Source organism: Rattus rattus, chromosome 1 (assembly GCF_011064425.1).
Source record: "Rattus rattus isolate New Zealand chromosome 1, Rrattus_CSIRO_v1, whole genome shotgun sequence".
In the NCBI taxonomy this organism is placed as follows: domain Eukaryota; kingdom Metazoa; phylum Chordata; class Mammalia; order Rodentia; family Muridae; genus Rattus; species Rattus rattus.
The window spans coordinates 151,188,995-151,209,755 of record NC_046154.1 but is presented as its reverse complement, the minus strand read 5'-3'; the positions used below and the strand labels follow the sequence as shown (position 1 = coordinate 151,209,755).

Sequence of the window (20,761 nt, the reverse complement as noted above, 5' to 3'; positions counted from 1 at the left end):
GTGCATTCCAGGCACTCAAACAATAATATACAGACTGAGCTTGTTATGGTACACAGCTCCAGGCTGAAGAATTTCTCAAGTTGAGAACAGGCTGGAATAGAAAAGACAATGTACTGTGCTCCTGCAAAGCCAGCTACAAAGCCCATCATTATTACAAATAAAACCCAAACAACTCCTGGTGTGCTCTTTCAAACTGCATCCTCCCCTCTCTCTGGCCCTCTCCCTTCTCCCCACTCCCTCTCTCTCTGGGAATCTTCCTGAAAAGAAATGCAAACACATGTGCCCTGAAATGGGTAGGTGTAAAAGAACATTCTGCACAATTATATCTAGGCTGCCACAGATTTATCACATGCAGACATATATTTGGAGCATATTAATTCATGATGACAGCTGCGCATGGCAAATCCACCAGAGCACAAGTTGGAATGCTGGAAAAAATGCAATTACAAGCCCCATGTAGACAACACACCACCACCACCACCACCACCACCACCACCACCACCACCACCACCACCACCACCACCACCACCACCACCACCACCACCCTCCCATCACCACACACACGTGAGTTTTTACCCCATCACACTCGTGACCTCACTTGTAGAAGATCAAACACAATTGAAAAGCCTAAACGCTGGAGGTTCCCGCAGCGGGGAGCCTGACCTCAACACTGGCAGCTGCAGCTTCATCCGCAGCCTTGACGGTCGCACGTCTCAGAGTACACTGGCCCTCCCGGACACAGCGCACTGCGCGGACACACGTGCGTCCAGAGCTCCCGCGCCAAGCAGCAAGAGGGAAGCCCGGCTCCCGGGCAGGGCCCGGTGGGCAGGCGCGTCGCGGGGCTGGGCCTCGGCGCCCAGGGAGGGGACTAGGGGCGGGCGCGGGGCGGCGCCCGGCTCACGTGGGTGGGTGGGAGCAGCTGAAGGTCTGCTCCGGAGACTGGGCTGTCCTCTCGCGCGGCGCTGGCCCGGGCGGCGGCGGAGGAGGGAGAGAGGAGGTGGTGGCGACGGCGAGAGAGGAGGGGAGGACGGGGGCAGCGTCGGACTGGAGCCGATCGGCGGTGCGAGCTGCCCGGGGCGCAGTCGTGAGCTCGCCCGCTGGGTCCCCACCCACGAGCTACACCCTGCAGTGCCCAGCTCTGCCCGCGTACGTGCCCCCGCGGGGAGCGCGCCGGGGCTGTCCCCCGAATGACGGGCGGAAGGTTCGACTTCGACGATGGCGGCACCTACTGCGGCGGCTGGGAGGAGGGCAAGGCGCACGGGCATGGCATCTGCACGGGGCCCAAGGGCCAGGGCGAGTACTCTGGCTCCTGGTCGCACGGCTTCGAGGTGGTTGGAGGCTACACCTGGCCCAGCGGCAACACCTACCAGGGCTATTGGGCGCAGGGCAAGCGGCATGGGCTGGGGGTGGAGACGAAGGGCAAGTGGATGTACCGGGGGGAGTGGTCACATGGTTTCAAGGGGCGCTACGGGGTCCGACAGAGCCTGTGCACCCCCGCCCGCTACGAGGGGACCTGGAGTAACGGGCTGCAGGACGGGTACGGCGTGGAGACCTACGGGGATGGAGGTGAGCGGCGTCGCGGGCGTCTCCGCGGGCTGGCACGGTGGGCTCTTCCCGGGCTGCGGGGACTTGGGGAAGGACGCGAGGCGCACGTGTCCGGAAACCCGCCAAAACACCTGGGGAGTCTACCCTCCCTCTAGCCCTCCTCCCCATCCCCGGGAAGACAGCTTGGGTTCGCGACTGGGTCGCAAGAGTCAGCGGTTCCCGGAGCGGGCGGGTGGGTTGGCCATACCCGGGGAGTTAGGCGAGCAGGTACGGGGCGGGGGTCAGAGCCGTGCTGCCCCAGGGAGGGCTGGGCAGGGGAGAGGCGGCTGTCACTTGATCCCTTCACATTACGTTCCTGATCCCTCCCTCTCCGGGCCGAGTTTGAAATCGCCACCCCCGTGGAGTTAGAGGGACGCCTTGGGCTGGGTGGCTGCCGGTCGGTGCTGACTGCCTCGCGGTTTGGTTTCACGTAGGGTCTCGTATTTCGCTTCTGGTCCTCCAGTTAGCCTAAAGATAGAAGCCAGAACCCCATAAGTAGGATGTTGGGGAATTGGACCCTATTGAGGGTATATTTTCTAGAGTCCTAGTTACAGGCAGCTGAGTGATGGCCCAAAGCAAGTGACATTCCTAATTTTCTCCCTAACTTTCACTTGACTCCTTAAAGTACTTTTAAATCAGCAGAACTGTAATCTTTGCTGACCTGGAGATCTTAGAAAAATGCTTTAGGAAAAATCGACTGAGTTTCCATTAAAAATTTTTAAAAAGTTAAAGAGTATGCTATATCCTTGATATACATTAAGGCGTGTGGCCTAAACAGTAAGCCTGTGTGCGATTTAACTATGCTTGCCTTGTAATTTCTGTATATTATAGGAGTGGGTTCATTTTTTTTTTCACTAGGAAAGCATACATTAGTGAAACAGGTGTCAAAGCTTGATTGAGACAAGTAGGGCTTATGTTTAGGCAAAGTCTATTTTCTAATAATAAACATAGTCATATTTAATTGAAAAGGTTTGTAGGAGGCGATGTCACCTTTTGGAATTAAGCTGCTTCAGAGGTGGAGGATATGAAAGGGATCCAATTAAAAGTTTCTCCAGCCCACTGAAATTCCGTTATGCTATTGCTTATATAAAAGCTTATACAATTTGTACACTTCACTTGCTCAGAACACTTGGGCTGTGTTTCAAATGCAAAACAGCAGAATGGTAGGATTTGCTTTTTTTTTTTTTTTTTTTAAACATCATTTCGCCCTACAGTATAAATAAGGATATGGTTCTCATGGATTAAGAGGGGAGGGGTGACTTAGTTGGGCTGAGCCCTGAGTACCTTGGTAGTTTCACAGGGGCCCTTTACTGTTCAGAACCAGAATAAAATGCCGTGGTTGACAGCCTTATAAATATTGTTTTTTGAAAGCTCTAGCTCTGGTATAACAAAAAACAAAACAAAACAAAACAAAAAAAAAATGCTGAGGGACTGGCAAGATGGCTCAGTGGTTAAGAGCACTGACTGCTCTTCCAGAGGTCCTGAGTTCAATTCCCAGCAACCACATGGTGGCTCACAACCATCTGTAATGAGATCTGATGCCCTCTTCTGATGTGTCTGAAGAGAACAACAGTGTATTCATATACATTAAGTGGATAAATAAAATCTTAAAAACAAAAACAAAATATTGAGTTCAGTAGAAATTTTGTTTTCTTTTAATGTTATCATTTTATAGCCCTTATTTTAAAGATTATAAAATAGGCTTATTTTATTATAATTTAATTTCAAATAGTCTTTTAAAAGTTAAAACTCATTAAATGAAACCTGGCGATTTGGGGTATTTGTTATGCTTAGTAATCAAAACATAACACAGTAAAACTGATGTGTCTCTGTTTGTACAAGGCCAAATACATCTGCAAATAACTGTGAATAATCTGCCTTCTGTTTTCAACCAACTTTGAAAATTTAAAAAGACAAAATTTTACATCATCACAGCTCATGGTTTTCTTTTTCTACCAAACAAACAAACAAAACCTCATGTGCTATAATCAGAAAAAAAATGTTAAACATGTAAGTCACTTTTGAATGCCTACGCTGTGCTGGTTAGTTTCCTGGTTTTTCTCATGTTAACACATTTTATCAGAAATTCCACAATTAAAAAAAAAAAAAAAGGCCTAAACAGATCTATACTGATACAAGTTAATTCATTCAGAGGTTTTAGTCCAACTAGGAACACCAGCTTCTCTATTCCTGAGTTAGCTTAATTCTGCCTCGATCCCCATGTATTTCTAGTGACAGTAGAGAAGGAAGACATAATTCCATGTGAGAACTCTCACTTTATCTCACTAGAGGTTTCTTTGTAAAGTGTCACTGAAATAGAAACTCCCTAAATATTAAGAGCTAACTGCATCATATTCAGGAAATCCAAGTCCGTATGCTCAGATTCTTTTGTGCAAATTCTGATCTGTTATACTTTTTTATAAACCTACTATAAAGCTATGGAAGATATCTAGGAAGACCCACTGTGCTATATATGTATTTGAAACAGGGTCGCTGTAGCCCATGCTAGCTTTAAGCTGAGTGTGACTTTGAACTATAAGCATTCTGCCTCTGCCTTTCCAGGACCAGATTTATGGACCAGGACCAGGTAGAGATGGATTCCAAGGCTTTACTAATGCCAGGAAAGCACTCTACCAAGAGAGCTACATCTTCAGTCCCAGCCATTGTTTTTCAAACTAGATTTATAGTTGCATATAACCATTTGAAACATATGCTTAGGTTTGGCACACAGTAGTTGAAATTTGACTAAAATTCATTCTGATCCGGAAGCTGTTCTCGACAATATTGTGCAGTTAAGATGGGCAGATCTAAAAAACAAAAAGAAAGAAAGAAAGAAAAAACAACAACAAAACGCAGTTGTTTGTGTGTTAAACATGCCCTGTGTGAATTAGGAACAGAGAATAGTAAGTCACAACTCCCTTTGGACAAAAGAACTTGGACACCACTTGCTTTATAGAGAAGTAGGTCTTGTTTTCTAGGTTCCTTGACTAAACCAAGCCTCTAAAATATCAGACCAACTGCTTAGATTTTGAACAAACTAGTTTCTAGTGGTGCTATGCATGTTCTGGAGAGATTCTCTCCAATACTGTGATATTATAACCACCCAAAAGGGAAGGTCACGGATACCTTTGTTCCCTGCCTCTGTTCTACTTGATAGTTCCAAGGATATTTAAACTTTCTAATGCTTGCTGTACTTTAATTGGCCTGAGTGTTCAAGCAATTTTTGGGGAAGTAAATCCAGGCTTGACTTTGGAGATGTCCTTTGGAGGAAAGTGGCCATTAATTTTCCATCACTGTTGCTAAGATGTTATGGTAGTGTTTTAAAAGCATAACTATTTTTGCCACGTAGCATCTCTTACAAATTATTTTTGCAAAATCATTCTGTAGAAAAGTTAGGATGATAGGAATATGACATTTGAACAAAATGAAATATTAAATACAGTGGTTTTAGTGTGTGTATAAGGTTATATAACTTTTATCCTACTATTTACAGTTCACCTAGGAAAAGTCAAAGTTGAAAGTTTGTACAAATTCATTGTTTTTTCCTATTGAGGCAGCCATGTTTGGAGATACCTGTTATTCAGTAGGAAGCTTATTATCTTGGGGGAAAAATCCTACTAACATTTTTTTTTCTAAAACAGGGTCCATCCGAGTAGCCCAGACTGACCTAAACACAGGAGCCTGGTGCCTTAGCCTTCCAAGTGCTGGGATTGCAGGCATATACTCCTACACTCTTACCCTGTTTTGAGAATTGTGCCTACCCTTTTTGGAAATTTATAGGCATGAAGTTAAGACTCCAGGTCTACTCAGGCAGGCTGTGTCAGTCATGGTGCCAGATCTCTTAGTACTTAACTGTTGCTCTGTTATTGGCACTTTATATAATGTAGATATGTCAGCATAAGAAGAAAGAAAGGGGGTCTTGAAATTGACTTAGGAACAGTTCCTATTTATACAGTGACATAAAACCTCGGCATGGTGATGGGTGCTTCTCATCTCTGCCTTCCGGAGGCTAAGGCAGGAAGCCTGAGAGTTCCAGGCCAGCCTGCACTACATGTTAAGATCCATCTTCAGAAGTAACAGAACCCGACAGCATTGTCTCTCGTCATATTAAGAATACATGTATCCCAGTCACTAGAATCTGCAAGTAAAGTACAACGTATAACCAAAGAACAAGGTCAGCGCAGACTTTAATCATGATTTCTTTCCTTTGACATTGGAATTGTTAGGAATAACACCAAAGTAATTACATTTAAACTTTTTTTTTCCAGATAGCTCTTCCAAGAGCATACTAGGATGCAAAACGTACCTTTAATTGGAGGAAATGGCCTTTACTTTGAAAATTCTAAGCTCCTTAGTTTAGCCTTCGTTGCTTCCAAAGGGAATTTCAAAACCTCTACCAGGTTGTTTTCCTTTTTTTAAACTTATCTTTGGTTATTTAGTAGAAGAACTCACTGAAACCATTTATAGAGTTCATCTTATTCCTAAAAAGTATAATATTCATAGAAAAAGTGATCTGGGTCAACAGAATTTTAATGGACACTGCTGAGTATTCCTCTGAGATTTGAAAGTGCTTCTTCCATCCTGTCAGTTCTTTAAAGCTCTTTAAACATCATCTTCAGACAGCCAGAGACCACAGAACACATAAGCCCTGAGTCTGAGACATTATCCTCTTTTGAGAGTAAGTTCCTGCCCTCAGATACTTCTAGTATGGTGAACTCAAAGCTTTGGCAGAGACAAGGGAGACCCATAAAAACAATGTCTGGGAGAAACCAGATGTAGCAAGCAATATGGTACTGTGCGTGCTCCATCTCTAGCCCAACCCCACCCATCCTCAGCATATTCAGCAGCTTGTTGCCTGAGTGTAGGAAAAGCCAGGACAGCTTGTTGGAGAACCACGCCCCAAATATTCCGATCACTGTCACTAAGGTTAAACCTGTGTGCTTTTTAGAATGTTGTACCTGGGCATAGACCTAAAAGCCATGTTTTTCAGCTAAATATTTGAAACCATGACTAGAATTGAATTTTTTTTCCTGCCGTGGCACTGCTTTACTTTGATGCCTTCAGGCAGGAAAAGATTATTTCTAATGATCACTCCCTTTGTATTAGAAAAACAAATGGTTCACAGTTCTGAGGGCGTAGCTCGCTGATGGAACATTAGTCTAGTGTGTATCAGGTCCTAGGTTTAATCCCCAGAGAAACACACACCAAACAGGGGTTCCTATACATGCCTATCATTCATAAAACATTTAAATATAAAGCAGAAGTCTGACTATCAGGAAAATTTATGCATTAAAGCCATGAAAGTCAAAGTCAACAGGTAGCCACTCCGAAGTGGATGAAAAAGCATTACCACAGTTGTCCAATGAAGTGTGTTAAATTTGACCCTGGCCCTTCCTGCCCAGGGTACTATACTCTCAGTATGCAAATGTGGTCCCTGAAGACTCACACTATGCTGATCTGCTTTCTCGAAGGTACCTACCAGGGCCAGTGGGCTGGAGGCATGCGGCATGGCTACGGTGTACGCCAGAGTGTGCCCTATGGCATGGCCACGGTGATCCGCTCCCCGCTGCGCACCTCCCTGGCCTCACTGCGCAGTGAGCAGAGCAATGGCAGCGTGCTGCATGAAGCTGCAGCCACAGCTGCAGATAACCCGGCCGGCACAAGAGGTGGCTTCGTGCTCAACTTCCATGCGGACACAGAGCTGGGCAAGAAGAAGGGTGGCCTCTTCCGTCGGGGCTCTCTTCTCGGCAGCATGAAACTCCGCAAGTCCGAATCCAAGTCTTCCATCTCCAGCAAGCGCAGCTCGGTCCGCAGTGATGCAGCCATGAGCAGAATCAGTTCTAGCGATGCCAACTCCACCATCAGCTTCGGTGACGTGGACTGTGACTTTTGCCCTGTGGAAGATCATGTGGATGCCACCACCACGGAAACCTACATGGGCGAGTGGAAGAACGATAAGCGCAATGGCTTCGGCATCAGCGAACGCTCCAACGGCATGAAGTACGAAGGCGAGTGGGCCAATAACAAGAGGCATGGGTACGGCTGCACTGTGTTTCCCGACGGCTCTAAGGAAGAGGGGAAATACAAAAATAATATCCTGGTCCGTGGAATAAGGAAGCAGCTTATACCAATAAGAAATACAAAAACTAGGGAGAAGGTGGATAGAGCCATTGAAGGTGCACAAAGGGCAGCGGCCATGGCCAGAACCAAAGTGGAAATAGCAAACTCAAGGTATGTAAATACAGAGTGTGTAGTTTGTCATAAGATAGGGATGGAGGGTTTTCAAAACACTGCACTTTCTGTCTGTCTGCTGATGACCTCACCAAATAGGTTCCTAGTACACTTGGGGGATGGGGGGAGGTGCGGGGGGGGGTGTGACTCGGAGAAAAAACATTTTCAAAAACTGTTGAAGGCACGTGGGACACCTTTCCTCTTCTAAATTATGTCCCTAACATTTAGCAATCTGATGGAATTCATCCACACATCCTTTTAAGTCTAGAAAGTTAATATATTTAAAGGGACCTCTGAAATACTCACTGCTTTGTGTGTATTAAAAGAAAATATCTGTTTATGTACAAATATACCTGCAATATAGATTATATATCTTTATAATGATATTAAGTTGAACATATTTACAACTCTCCAATAAAATTATTCTAATTTATGAAATAAGAATTCTGTTCACTGAGGCTTTCTAGGTGAAATCAGCTCTGAGGAAGCTACTAGGGGGTCTAGGTGAGGCAAACACAGATCGTGACAATTCGCGTGTCGAAAGCCAGAGTTTCTTCTCCAGAACAGACCAGGAGACCAAGACTATGAAGGCTTGTCCCAGTCAGTGCAAGAAAGATTAGATCACTGGCGTATTAAAAGGAAAAGGCTGGAGAGAACTTGACATGGACAGATGGACTTCTTACCGTGCCAAGGTTGGAAGAAAGTAGAGCAGGTGAGAGGAGGACTGGCATAAGCAGGAGAAAACGGGTCGGGAGGAGATTGACAAAGAGGTGCATATGGGCACGGGTGAGTTCCACTCTAGAAACCAGGCTTGGCAGCTTGGCACAGGGGACCGAGCACCTGGTAGGGTAGAGGTTTATTAAGGATAGCTACTCTCAGTTAGACAGGGAAAAAAAGGGATGGTTTTGCTTGGAGTTTTTAGTTTCATGGGTTAAAACTGGTCACTGTTGTGTGTCGCTTTGGTTGTAAAATTGGCATAGAATATTTTAAGTCCTGTTTCTGCCTCAGTAATACTCATCTGTCTTAAAGCTTCCTCCGAAAGCACCCAATGTCAGCACATCTTCAGGGTCTTTACTGAATCACTACTATGTGCTGAGATGCACTGAGTAATCCTACCCTTTCCGATTCGACCTTAGGAAACTTAGAGTACTTGAACTTTCTTCAAAGCTTTATTTATGCATATGTGCCTGCATGGGGGTATGTGTACCATTATTGAGTCCCCTTAAGGTCAGAAGAGGTGTGGAGCCCTGAAACTGGAGCAATAAGCAAGTGTGAGCTGCTGTGTGGGTGCTGGAAACCAAACTCTGGTCCTCTATAAGAGTAGCACATGCTCTAACCACTAAACCACCTCTCCAACCCCAGTATTTGAACTTTTTATGCTAAAAAAAAAATATGTTAGCTTCATGACAGTTCAATGTAATACTTTCAGAACTCTCCATTTGTTTTGTTTTGTTTTGAATACTCCTGATATAGGAGTACTGTTGTTTCTGAAACACTAATCAGAAAGTGAAAGGGAGACTTTTAGCCCTCATGGTTTTCCTCAACTGAAACTTCCATACAGGATTTCTGCTGCCCTCTTTCCTGAGCAGCCTCTGGTATAACAGTTTTCTTTGCTAAGCACTAGATCTGTGTGCAGTTCAGGGTGCTTGGCTCATGTAGTCTTGCTGGCCCTCAGCTCCCTTTTGGAGCTGACACTGCACCCTTTGCTCAGTAGGCCCTATCTCTAACTGGCCCCATGCACTCCTACAGTCTTGCATGTCATGCTACCCTTACAAGTTAGTGACATTGCAGGCAAGTTCAGGCTTAGTGGATGGGGAGTAAACTTATGGGGGACACTCTTGCAAATGATGTATTCTAAGTGTTGGTTTTATGATTTGTTTGTATTAGAGGAGACCACCTAACTGAAGTGAGCATGCTTGAACACTGAGACTATCTGTGCTTTTCTTGACATCATAAAATATTTTCCCAAGTCAGAGCCACATTCTCTCCTGAAAGACTGAGAGAGAGTAGCATACACTTTGGGGACGTTGTATCACATAGTTAGTAGTCCAGGCATCATACTTTCAGCAGCTGAGATTTCACTGAGTATTTTAAAAATGCTCAATTCATTATGCTAAGTGAAATAACCTAGTGGCAGAAGGACAAATCCTACTTAGATAGACCATCAAAGAGGTCAAAATGAGAGCTGTCAGGAGCTAGGTGAGCCGAGGAGTTACTGCCTATGGATCTGCAGTTGAGGAAGTATGAAACGTGTCAGTTCATGATGTGCCTGTAACTCACAGTATTGGACGGTACACTAAAAAAAATTTAAGAGGACAGGAGCTCTGTGAGTTATTTTTGTTTTGCCACAACATAAAGATGGCATTTATATGTCAAATCAGACAAAAAATTAAAAGTAAAAACACTCAACTAAATTTTTACATCTTCTTTCATTTTTCAATGCCCTGCCTTGATGCGTAATATAGACTTTGGGCATGATTTTTGGAGAAAGTAGCTAGCAGCTTGACACTTCCCATGAAATATTTAAGTTTGAACTGACATTTCCCATGCAACAGTTGTGTTTAAGGTTCATGACATAGGTAGATAATAAAGAGAGTAGATAGACAATATATAGATAGTTGGCTTACTAACACATTCGTCTTTTCAAAAGTCAAAAGTAGAGCCTGAGAGATAGCCCAGTGGGTAAAGGTACTAACCACTAAGCCTGATAACCTGAGTGTCTGGATCTCCAGCCCCACAGAACTGACTCCTGCAAGCTGTCCTCTGACTTTCACACACATGCCCACATAAACACAGAAGCAAATGCTTATTTTATTTTTTCATTTAAAGTCAAAACTATAAAGGATGTTGATAATTTGTTGACCTATAGAACAGTTCCTCAGGTTTCTGCTCTGATTGAAAAGTATTTAAAAAGTGACATTTTTTTCCTTCTTGTCTTGATTGGGGTAAAATTCGTCATCAGTAAGAAACACAGTCTAAGCTTGGCTGCTTACGAAATGTTAAATAGAGAGCAGCTGTGATTATTTCAAGACACAAGCATGCCTATCCATCCCTAAGCTTTCGTGCCAACCACTGACCTCAGACTCCCTGCTCTGTAGATGGGCATACAGAGACTTTCAAATCATCGAGAACCATGTCAGCGCCCAAACCTAGGCCCCATGTCTTTCCTTCACCCATGTTTACCCTTTGATGGGACCTGACCTGCCCGGCATGCTTTTGACTCTCCGAAATAGTTAGAGCATTATACCTGAGATTGGATCCTGTGTAACACTGGGCCTGTATTACAGAAATCAGTCTGTATAGAGAAGAGTAAAGGTAGCAGCCTCAGAGCTTGAAGGGTTGTGATGTCTTATACAGTGCACTCCCCTCTTTCAGAGATAGTGATAAGGCTTTATCCACGACCCCTACTGTCCCTCTGACTGACCTGCTACCAACACCCAGTGACCATTCTCTTAGCACTTCCTGCCGCAGTTCCTTCTGGTATCCTCCTTTTGTCCCGTTTCTTACTCAGTCACTATTTACTCTGTTACGGCAGTTCAAGGAGGCTTCTGCTGCTAGAGAAAGATATTGTAAGGAAAAGAAAGCATTTGGTTGAAAGAACAAGTAAGAAGTGACATTTACAGATTCATACTTCTTTAGAAATGATTGATATTTAGGAGGAATGCAGTCAGAAGCAGAGTTTTGTGATTTGGAAAGCAGTCCTCATAAAAGAGGGATGATACACTGGGAGAGTGTGAGAGGGACAGGAGAGCACGCCATGGTTTTAAAACCACTGAGAAAATGTGAGCTTATCATATCCTCAAGAGGAGGCAGGAGTGTGGTGGATTAGAGAGTTCCCACAATTCCTCATTCTGTATACCTATCTTGGCCCTAGCATGTTTCACTGAAGCTAATGAGGCTCACTGATGTGTGGCTAGCCAGGTTTTAGTCTTGAGATGTCGGTGACTATGGGACTGTTGGTAATTATGAGCAGCAAGAATGATAACTGCCACCATCAACCACATCCTGACCATGAGCACCACCAGGTCCAGTGACTGTCAGAGCAGTGTCTGAACACAGAAAGTCAGGGGGACCACTCTGTTCTGCTGTGTTGTCACAGGGATAGCTATGGAAAGTGTGGAAGCAGAGCATGTGTGGAGGCCCTCGGTTTCAGGTGACATCATGCACAGGTCACCTTGCTGTGTTTGTCTCCAAAACTCTAGAGCAGATTTCACACTCACCAGTTGTAGGATTTTTCTGTAGGATTTTTAAAGCCTGCTTCCCATACTTTTACAGTTCTACCCTTCCTCCTAAGAGTGAGTCAGCTATGTATGTTTCAGTGAGAAAGCCCCTCTACTTGGGCCTTGCCCCGCCTCCCCCAGTCAGTGTTGCTGTCCTCACTCAGATGTCAATATAAATCTTCAAGGAAATTACCCAAGACCCCACTTCCATCTCCCTCAGTATGGATTAAGTTCTCATGCTAGTCTTGGCTGTCATTGCATGACAGGCATGTGCTGACTCTCTCTCTCTCCTCAAGTGAATTGGGAGGAGCTGACTTCACTAGTAGCTCTGGTCCCTTTTGTTTCCCCAACATGAGATTTGATCAGGGAATAACGGATAGTTAATTAAATTCTCACCACTCAGGTCTTATAGCACATTTAGAACTATAGTTTGAAGCAAGAAAATGCAGAGCTAATAATTTGCTGTGCCATAATCTGATGGACAAAGAAGATTAGAAAACATAGAACTGAGTGTCACAGGTACTCGTTTCCAACTGAAACCATCAGGGTCATAGAGTATGGCTAGGGGCCAGAGCTGTAAGTTGACCAGATGTCTTCATTCTCAATGGGGTTGAACTGGTCCAATAATAAACTAATTTCTCTGCAGATTAGCAGTCCTCAGCAATTCAATGCAGAGTGATCATTACAGAATGAACACTGGTTCATTCTGTGTTATTGGCAACACCAAAGATATAGCGAATCAGTAAAAGAGCGTTTTGTCTCCTGAGTCAAAGCTTCCTGAGTATTCAACTGCCTTTTTTTTTTAAAGTTTTAAAGTTTCTGCCTCTTTCTCTGAGCCATTTTCTTAAACTGAGTCATATCTGAGCATAATTCATGAAGTTGACTAGATTAATCAACCCTTTATAAATAAAAATGCTTCATTTATTTCACACTTCACTTGTGGGTAATTAAAATCCAAAGATGAATAAAAGAATTTAAAAATAAGGGGGGCTGGAGAGATAGCTCAGGCGTAAGAGCCCTGACTGCTATTCCGGAAGTCCTGAGTTCAATTCCCAGCAACCACATGGTGACTCACAATCATCTGTAATGAGATCCGATGCCCTCTTCTGGTGTGTCTTAATGACAATGACAGTCTACTAACATACATTAAAAAAAAAAAAGTTAAAATCCAAAGGTGCTGTGTGTCAGTCAGTGTATGCTGTGAGTCTAAAACTGATTACTACTGGTTTTTTTTGGGAGGGATGGGGGGTTGAGTTGTCTTGTTTGTATTTTGATGCTAATCCTGCTTCCCCAAGAGGGACTGTGTAGGATGTACTCAGGTGACTTCATCAGAACCTTCTTCTCATTTTAACTTGTAAAATAAAGGCTAGAGCAGGTGATTGGGCTGGGGAAGGGAAGGTGGAGCTGAAAAGTTTTAGGTAGAAGAAGGGAGAAGAGAGAAGGGGACGATGGAGGAAAAGGAGGCAGAAGGGAAATGAAGCTGAAGCACATGGCCTGGAGAAACCACAACTCATAAGGGATCTTGTAACTGGGGAATAGAGTAGTGCAGTGGTAGATCTGACCAATCTAGGTGCACACGCAGCTTGTATTCATACTAATCAGGTTGTGTTTTCTTTGCACGGGCTTATTTGGGTTAGAGAGGTTACTGCAAGAGGGGAATTAGGTAGGAGTGGGTGGGTGAGTGGGGTCCTTGTTCTATGCCAAGTTGTTGTGGAGTGTCAAGACACTGAAATTGTCAAATTCTATTAGAAGAAGAATATTCTTTCTCTTTTGAGAGTCAAAATGAAAATTTTGCATTCCCCTTGTGGATTTTTTTTGGGGGGGGACAGGGGAGGGGTTATTATTGGTTTTTTTCTGGTTGGTTGTTTTATGGGATTTTGGTTGTTTGCTTTGTTGTTTTGCTATCTTAGTGGGCTTTCCATTTCTTAGTGTTTTGAGATAGCCCTGCCGCTGTCTTGCTCACCTAGTAACCCTCCTGTTTCAGTCTGCAGAATCTTGGCCTGACAGGCTACTACACGCTGTCTTGTCTTATTTTTAAGATCAATTTCCTGCTACTTTTTGTAGGATTTTTGTTGTTGTTGATGATGATGATGATGATTTTTCCACTGGGGGTCTAGTTCATTCTTAGGTGTGAACACTGCAGTTTTTGCATGAAGAGGAATTCTAGTGACTTCAAAACTAACTTAATGAGGAGGCTATTCAATAGATTACACACAGGCTTTTTCTGCTCAACAGAGCATGGGCTATTATTCTGCCAGTGTTCTTGACACCAGTATAGCTATGCATTCTCTGCCAAGCTGGACCCTGTGTGCACAGTGATGAATGCCATCCTGCTCCACGAGGCTGAGGAACTGGCTCAATATATAGAGCTTGCCTAATAGGCATGAGGCCATGGATTTGATTCTCAGCATCACACACACAAGAAGACCTCACTTCCAGCCTTTTTTTCTTTATGGGGTCAACATATCGTCCACAGACAATTATCTTTTTCACAGGCAAGGAAGATAAGCAAGTTTAAAAGTTTAAAAGATATAGTTCTCTTTACCAAAGAATGCTCATTCCTGTGGGAAGAAAAAAGGAGCTGACCCTAACTTCTTCCCATTTACTTGTCTATGGAGTGTTTAATGACAGACATGGCCTTCTCTGTATCGGGGACCTGAAGCTATCACCAGAATCCTAGGACTGTGGAAAGAAAGCAAAGAGAACAGCTGGACCCAGAAAGATGACCTCTCAGGGACAGTTCTGTTCTGCCCCAAGCCAGGAGTGAGACGTGGCTGCTAGAAGGCTGGGAGGCATAACTCAGGGACACAGAGAAACTACTGTGGCAATTCTGTCCCTTAGCCCTGATATTATACCACTCAACAACTATTTAACCAGCCATTGCACATAACTCAAGATCACACTGTTAGGAGGGCTTTCTCAGAAATACCTGTCTTGATTCTGGAGATCCTTCTTTCAAAGCCTGTGTCTTGGCTTATTAGGAAACTCTGAGCCAGTAAGGTAGACATGTATTTCAATACAGAAATAGAAGTAACCAAATAAAAATTTAGTGAAAATTAACATTGGGCTGCAGTCAATGCCACACTGCTAACCAGACTGTTGCAGTCATTCTTTCTAAAACCCAAGTCATGAACATGGCTCTCAGTTTGACTAAACAAAAAAGGCAAAGGGAAGATATTTTATGTGGTGTGAATGCATTTGAGGCAATATTTAATCCCACAGAGATGTGTGTGGTGAGAAACAGCTTTGAGAACAGGAAAAGACAGCTGAAAGACTGCAGTCATTAGCTAAGTTTGAGGTCATATGTTGACTTTCGACTGTAGCAGTTGGAGTCTACATTGTATAAATATCAGCAAATTCTATCTCATTTAGTATGAACTAGACCATGTTCCTGATATCTAAATATGAAGAATTAAAGCAGCAATGTCATTTAAGTATAGCCTCATTTATAATGAAAAGCATAAACTATCATGGCCTCTGGGAAGCCCCTCAGAATTGTGATAGCCTTCAAAACTCTGTCCTGTATATACTGTGACCTCAGCTCTGAGGCAGAGCTGTTTGCCTTGTGGGCAAGTGTCAAAGTCACATGTGCAAGTGAGTACAGCTGTGGACTCCTCCCAGCAGCAGCTGCCAGTAGCCCAAGCTCCCCACTCACAACTTTCCATTATGGATTAAGCTGACTCTGCCAATCTCCCTTTACTCAAGACACCAAACTGGACACTCGCAAGACTAGTGCCTTGCAAATCTTTGAGATGCTTTTCTTATTATAGATGAAATATGAACATTGTGTTTAGGAACAGGATCCAGCAAATGCCAAAGGTATTTATGTAAGTCATTCAGCTTTAGTACAACAGCCTCCTAAGAATAAAATCAGCTTTTCAGAATTTTGACCTTCTGTTTTAGTTGGTGTTTCACATTTGTTCTTTAATATGCTAAATTCAGACTAATCTGCTTTCTGAGAAATTTAATTAATCTGTAAGGAGTAAAGATTGGCTTCAAAGTGCTGTACTCTTTTGAAGGCAATCTCCTTACGAGTTCTGTGTGGGCCAGAAGAAACGTATTAAAGCCAACTGAAGTGTGTGTGTGTGTGTGTGTGTGTGTGTGTGTGTGTGTGTGTGTGTGTGTGTGTTCGTGTATTCACTCACTTTCTATCACTTTAAACAATTACAAAGACTAACAAATTATTTTCATTTGATTTCTGCTAATTTTAGTTCACCTTGAGTTAAGGTTAAAAGTTTTACAAATTTAATGGTGTCAAACTAATCAAATTTTGGTTTTAGTTGCTACAATTCTTCTTTATTGTTTTACTGCTGCACTGGTATGAAATATTAATTTGTTTCTTTTATTTCAAGATTTCATACTTTTGTTTTTATATATTAAGTATTTGAGATATATTTGAGGCACTGTTTAGTCAAAATACATGGAAGAATACACCACTGAGGCCAGCAATTTAGGGCTCGGATGAGAATGAAGCCACATCAAGCAGTGGGCATTAGTCATCTTCATATCAACCCAGCTGATCTTCCCCATCTCGTTCCTGCTCAGCACAGTAACTTGAAAATTGATAGATCCATTATGTGTCTGAAAAAGACAGAAACTACTGAAGAGTGGTGTTTATTCCTTCCTTACCTATCGCATCTTACTATGTTCAGTAACACTTTCATGTAGAATCTCAGAAAATAGACATCCTAGTTTGTTTTCTGTTGTTGTGACACAATACTGACCAAAACCAACTTGGAAAGAAAAGGGTTTATTTCATTTTATAACTCCCAAATCTGAGGAAGTTAGGACAGGAACCTAGAGGCAAGTGACCAAGGAGAAGTGCTACTTACTGTTTTAATTCCATAGCTTGCTCAGCCTGTTTTTTTATACAATTCAGGACTAACTGCCCAGTGGACTAGGCTTCCCTATGTCAATCATTAATCAAGAAAGTGCATCCATAAACATATACGCAGGCCAGTTTGAAGGAGGCAGTTCTTCAGGTGAGGGTACCATTCCTTAGGTGACCCTAGTTTTGGTGGAACAAAAACTAACCAGCACAAGACACACGTTAGCCAGTCCATTTCCTAAGACTTGATTCTTAGTGAAATATGAAAATTTTTTCATCTTTATTAACTTGGGTATTTGTTATTTACATTTCTTTTTTTTTTTTCATCTTTATTAACTTGGGTATTTCTTATTTACATTTCGATTGTTATTCCCTTTTCCGGTTTCCTGGCCAACCTTCCCCCTCCCCTTCTCTATAGTTGTTCCCCTCCCCATCCTACCCCAATTACCGCCCTCCCTGCAACAATCACCTTCACTGGGAGTTGAGTCTTGGCAGGACCAAGGGCTTCTCCTTCCACTGGTGCTCTAACTAGGCTATTCATTGCTACCTATGAGGTTGGAGCCCAGGGTCAGTCCATGTATAGTCTTTGGGTAGTGGCTTAGTCCCTGGAAGCTCTGGTTGTTTGGCATTGTTATTCATATGGGGTCTCAAGCCCCTTTAAGCTCTTTCAGTCCTTTCTCTGATTCCTTCAATGGGGGTTCAGTGGTTTAATGATGGCATTCGACTATGTATTTGCTGTATTCTGGCTGTGTCTCTCAGGAGAGATCTACATCCGGTTCCTGTCAGCCTGCACTTCTTTGCTTCATCCATCTTATCTAGTTTGGTGGCTGTATAGTATGGACCACATGTGGGGCAGGCTCTGAGTGGGTGTTCCTTCTGCCTCTGTTCTAAACTTTGCCTCCCTATTCCCTCCCAAGGGTATTCTTGTTCCCCTTTTAAAGAAGGAATGAAGCATTCGCATTTTGGTCATCCTTCTTGAGTTTCATGTGTTCTGTGCATCTAGGGTAATTCAAGCATTTGGGCTAATAGCCACTTATCAATGAGTGCATACCATGTGTGTTTTTCTGTGATTGGGTTACCTCACTCAGGATGATATTTTCCAGTTCCACCCATTTGCCTATGAATTTCATAAAGTCATTGTTTTTGATAGCTGAGTAATATTCCGTTGTGTAGATGTACCACATTTCTGTACCCATTCCTCTGTTAAAGGGCATCTGAGTTCTTTCCAGCTTCTGGCTATTATAAATAAGGCTGCTATGAACATAGTGGAGCATGTGTCTTTGTTATATGTTGGGGCATCTTTTGGGTATATGTCCAAGAGAGGTATAGCTGGTTCCTCAGGTTGTTCAATGTCCAATTTTCTGAGGAAACTCCAGACTGATTTCCAGAATGGTTGTACCAGTCTGCAATCCCACCAACAATGGAGGAGTGATCCTCTTTCTCCACATCCTCGCCAGCATCTGCTGTCACCTGAGTTTTTGATCTTAGCCATTCTCACTGGTGTGAGGTGAAATCTCAGGGTTGTTTTGATTTGCATTTCCCTTATGACTAAAGATGTTGAACATTTCTTTAGGTGTTTCTCAGCCATTTGGCATTCCTCAGCTGTGAATTCTTTGTTTAGCTCTGAACCCCATTTTTTAATAGGGTTACTTGTCTCCCTGCAGTCTAACTTCTTGAGTTCTTTGTATATTTTGAATATAAGTCCTCTGTCAGTTGTAGGATTGGTAAAGATCTTTTCCCAATCTGTTGGTTGCTGTTTTGTCCTAAGAACAGTGTCCTTTGCCTTACAGAAGCTTTGCAGTTTTATGAGATCCCATTTGCCGATTCTTGATCTTAGAGCATAAGCCATTGGTGTTTTGTTCAGGAAATTTTCTCCAGTGCCCATGTGTTCCAGATGCTTCCACACTTTTTCTTCTATTAGTTTGAGTGTATCTGGTTTGATGTGGAGGTCCTTGATCCACTTGGACTTAAGCTTTGTACAGGGTGATAAGCATGGATCGATCTGCATTCTTCTACATGTTGACCTCCAGTTGAACCAGCACCACTTGCTGAAAATCCTATCTTTTTTCCATTGGATGGTTTTGGCTATGTCAAAAATCAAGTGCCCATAGGTGTGCGGGTTCATTTCTGGGTCTTCAATTCTATTCTACTGGTCTATCTGTCTGTCTCTGTACCAATACCATGCAGTTTTTATCACAATTGCTCTGTAATACTGCTTGAGTTCCGGGATAGTGATTCCCCCAGAAGTCCTTTTTTGTTGAGGATAGTTTTAGGTATCCTGGGTTTTTTGTTATTCCAGATGAATTTGCAAATTGTTCTGTCTAACTCTTTGAAGACTTGGATTGGTATTTTGATGGGGATTGCATTAATTTTTAATCATTCTTTGAACCTATCAATTTTCAAGTAAATGTACAATTAATACTGAGTCTTATGGACTCTAGTTGGGACAAATTTAAAATATATTAACTATCGAATAATTTATGTATTGCTATGAATTTAGGTACCATGTGGGAAGAGCTTTATTGTGGTATAAAACTGTAGGCATGCTTCCATAGCTGGCATATAGCCTGAAACTCACAGTATGAGTGGATATCTCCTGGAAGGTGGTATGACACAGAAGAGTACACAAAACAATAATCCACTAATTAGGTGTATGGTAAAATATTTAATATTATTGGAGCCATGTAGAGAGTAAGCTGAGGTGTTATAGTACACATAGGGAGTACCATTAATATATGTTCAGCAGAAGAATTACATGATCATATTTAGAAAGCATTCTCTTGAGTGCTGGTAGTATAGATTAAGCAAGAGGCAGTAGAACCAGGAATTCATGACACAGTCACCTGCTAACTGCTGCCCAAGACAAGAGCCCACAGTTGAGCTATGCAGGACAGTAAGGGGTGGTGAGAAAAGCCCATGCCCAGATGTACCAGGATCACCTTAAGTGGCTGAGTAGGTATGAGTTTCTGATTGGATACCTAGATAGATGAGAGCAGTACTTACTCAGAATATTGGGTTTCTTTTTCTTTTTCATTCATTCTTAAGAGAAATAAAAGGCAAGGTCATTCCATCTGTGTCTGCACAGGTGTTGGCTAGAATTACAGACATTCACCACAAGGCCTAGCCCAACTTTGTTACTAGACTTCTCAGATTTCTAAGTGCTAATGGGGAAGAACTTGGGGAAATTTACACACTACTTCCACAGCTCAGATCCCAACTTTAAGGAACCAAGATTTTTATAGGTCATGCAGGAAAAGGAATTTTGTGCATATGTTACCAGCTATACCTTTCTAGAAGGGACGAGTGGAACAATTCTTACATCAAATGACTAGGATTCTGTTTCTTCAAGACAATGTAATTTAGGTGTGTGAAGTTGTGGAATTATGCTTTCTGAGATTTGTGCTCAGGAGACGTACTCAGTGAGCAAGATCTGTGCCATTGGACTTTTTTTCTTGACTACATCCTAAAACAAAATATCACCCTTGAAAAGTATTATGCTACAGAAATACCATGAACAAACATTTAAGTAATGTAAGCTCTGCCCAACAAAACACTGAGGGTACAGAGATGAGTAAGAAATAAAACATATCCTTAAAAGCAAACACGCAGTCCAGTGCACAGAACTATTGTGTATCTGGCAGGGGCCATGGAGGATCATCCAAGGAGACAACTGACACAGCCTTAGCAAGTTTGTCACATATACTTGACTGTGGACTCTTCAGCTTTCTCTGGCCATGATATCTCTACTTCAGGACCATCTTTCTTTGCCTATCCTCTCTTAGAAGTTTGTAGTTATGCTCTGTATGAAGTATAGCTAAGTACAGAAACTGAATAACTGCCCCTCCCCCATTCACTTTTGTTTTTTGAGACAGGTTCTACCATGTATCCCTGGCTGTCC

General features: G+C 42.9%; 1 protein-coding gene across 4 annotated transcripts in view; it reads left to right on the top strand.

Annotated features, from left to right (window-relative positions):
• Window positions 1-961: 961 nt before the first annotated feature.
• Jph1 (junctophilin 1) overlaps window positions 962-20,761 on the top strand; it is a 96,557-nt gene continuing 76,757 nt past the window's right edge. For all 4 annotated transcript variants that reach the window (XM_032906990.1, XM_032906981.1, XM_032906998.1 and 1 more), the window contains exons 1-2: window positions 962-1,566; window positions 7,056-7,815. In XM_032906990.1, coding sequence (XP_032762881.1) covers window positions 1,188-1,566; window positions 7,056-7,815 — 1,139 coding nt within the window. In that variant the 5' untranslated portion in view covers window positions 962-1,187. The remainder of the gene's footprint in view (window positions 1,567-7,055; window positions 7,816-20,761) is intronic.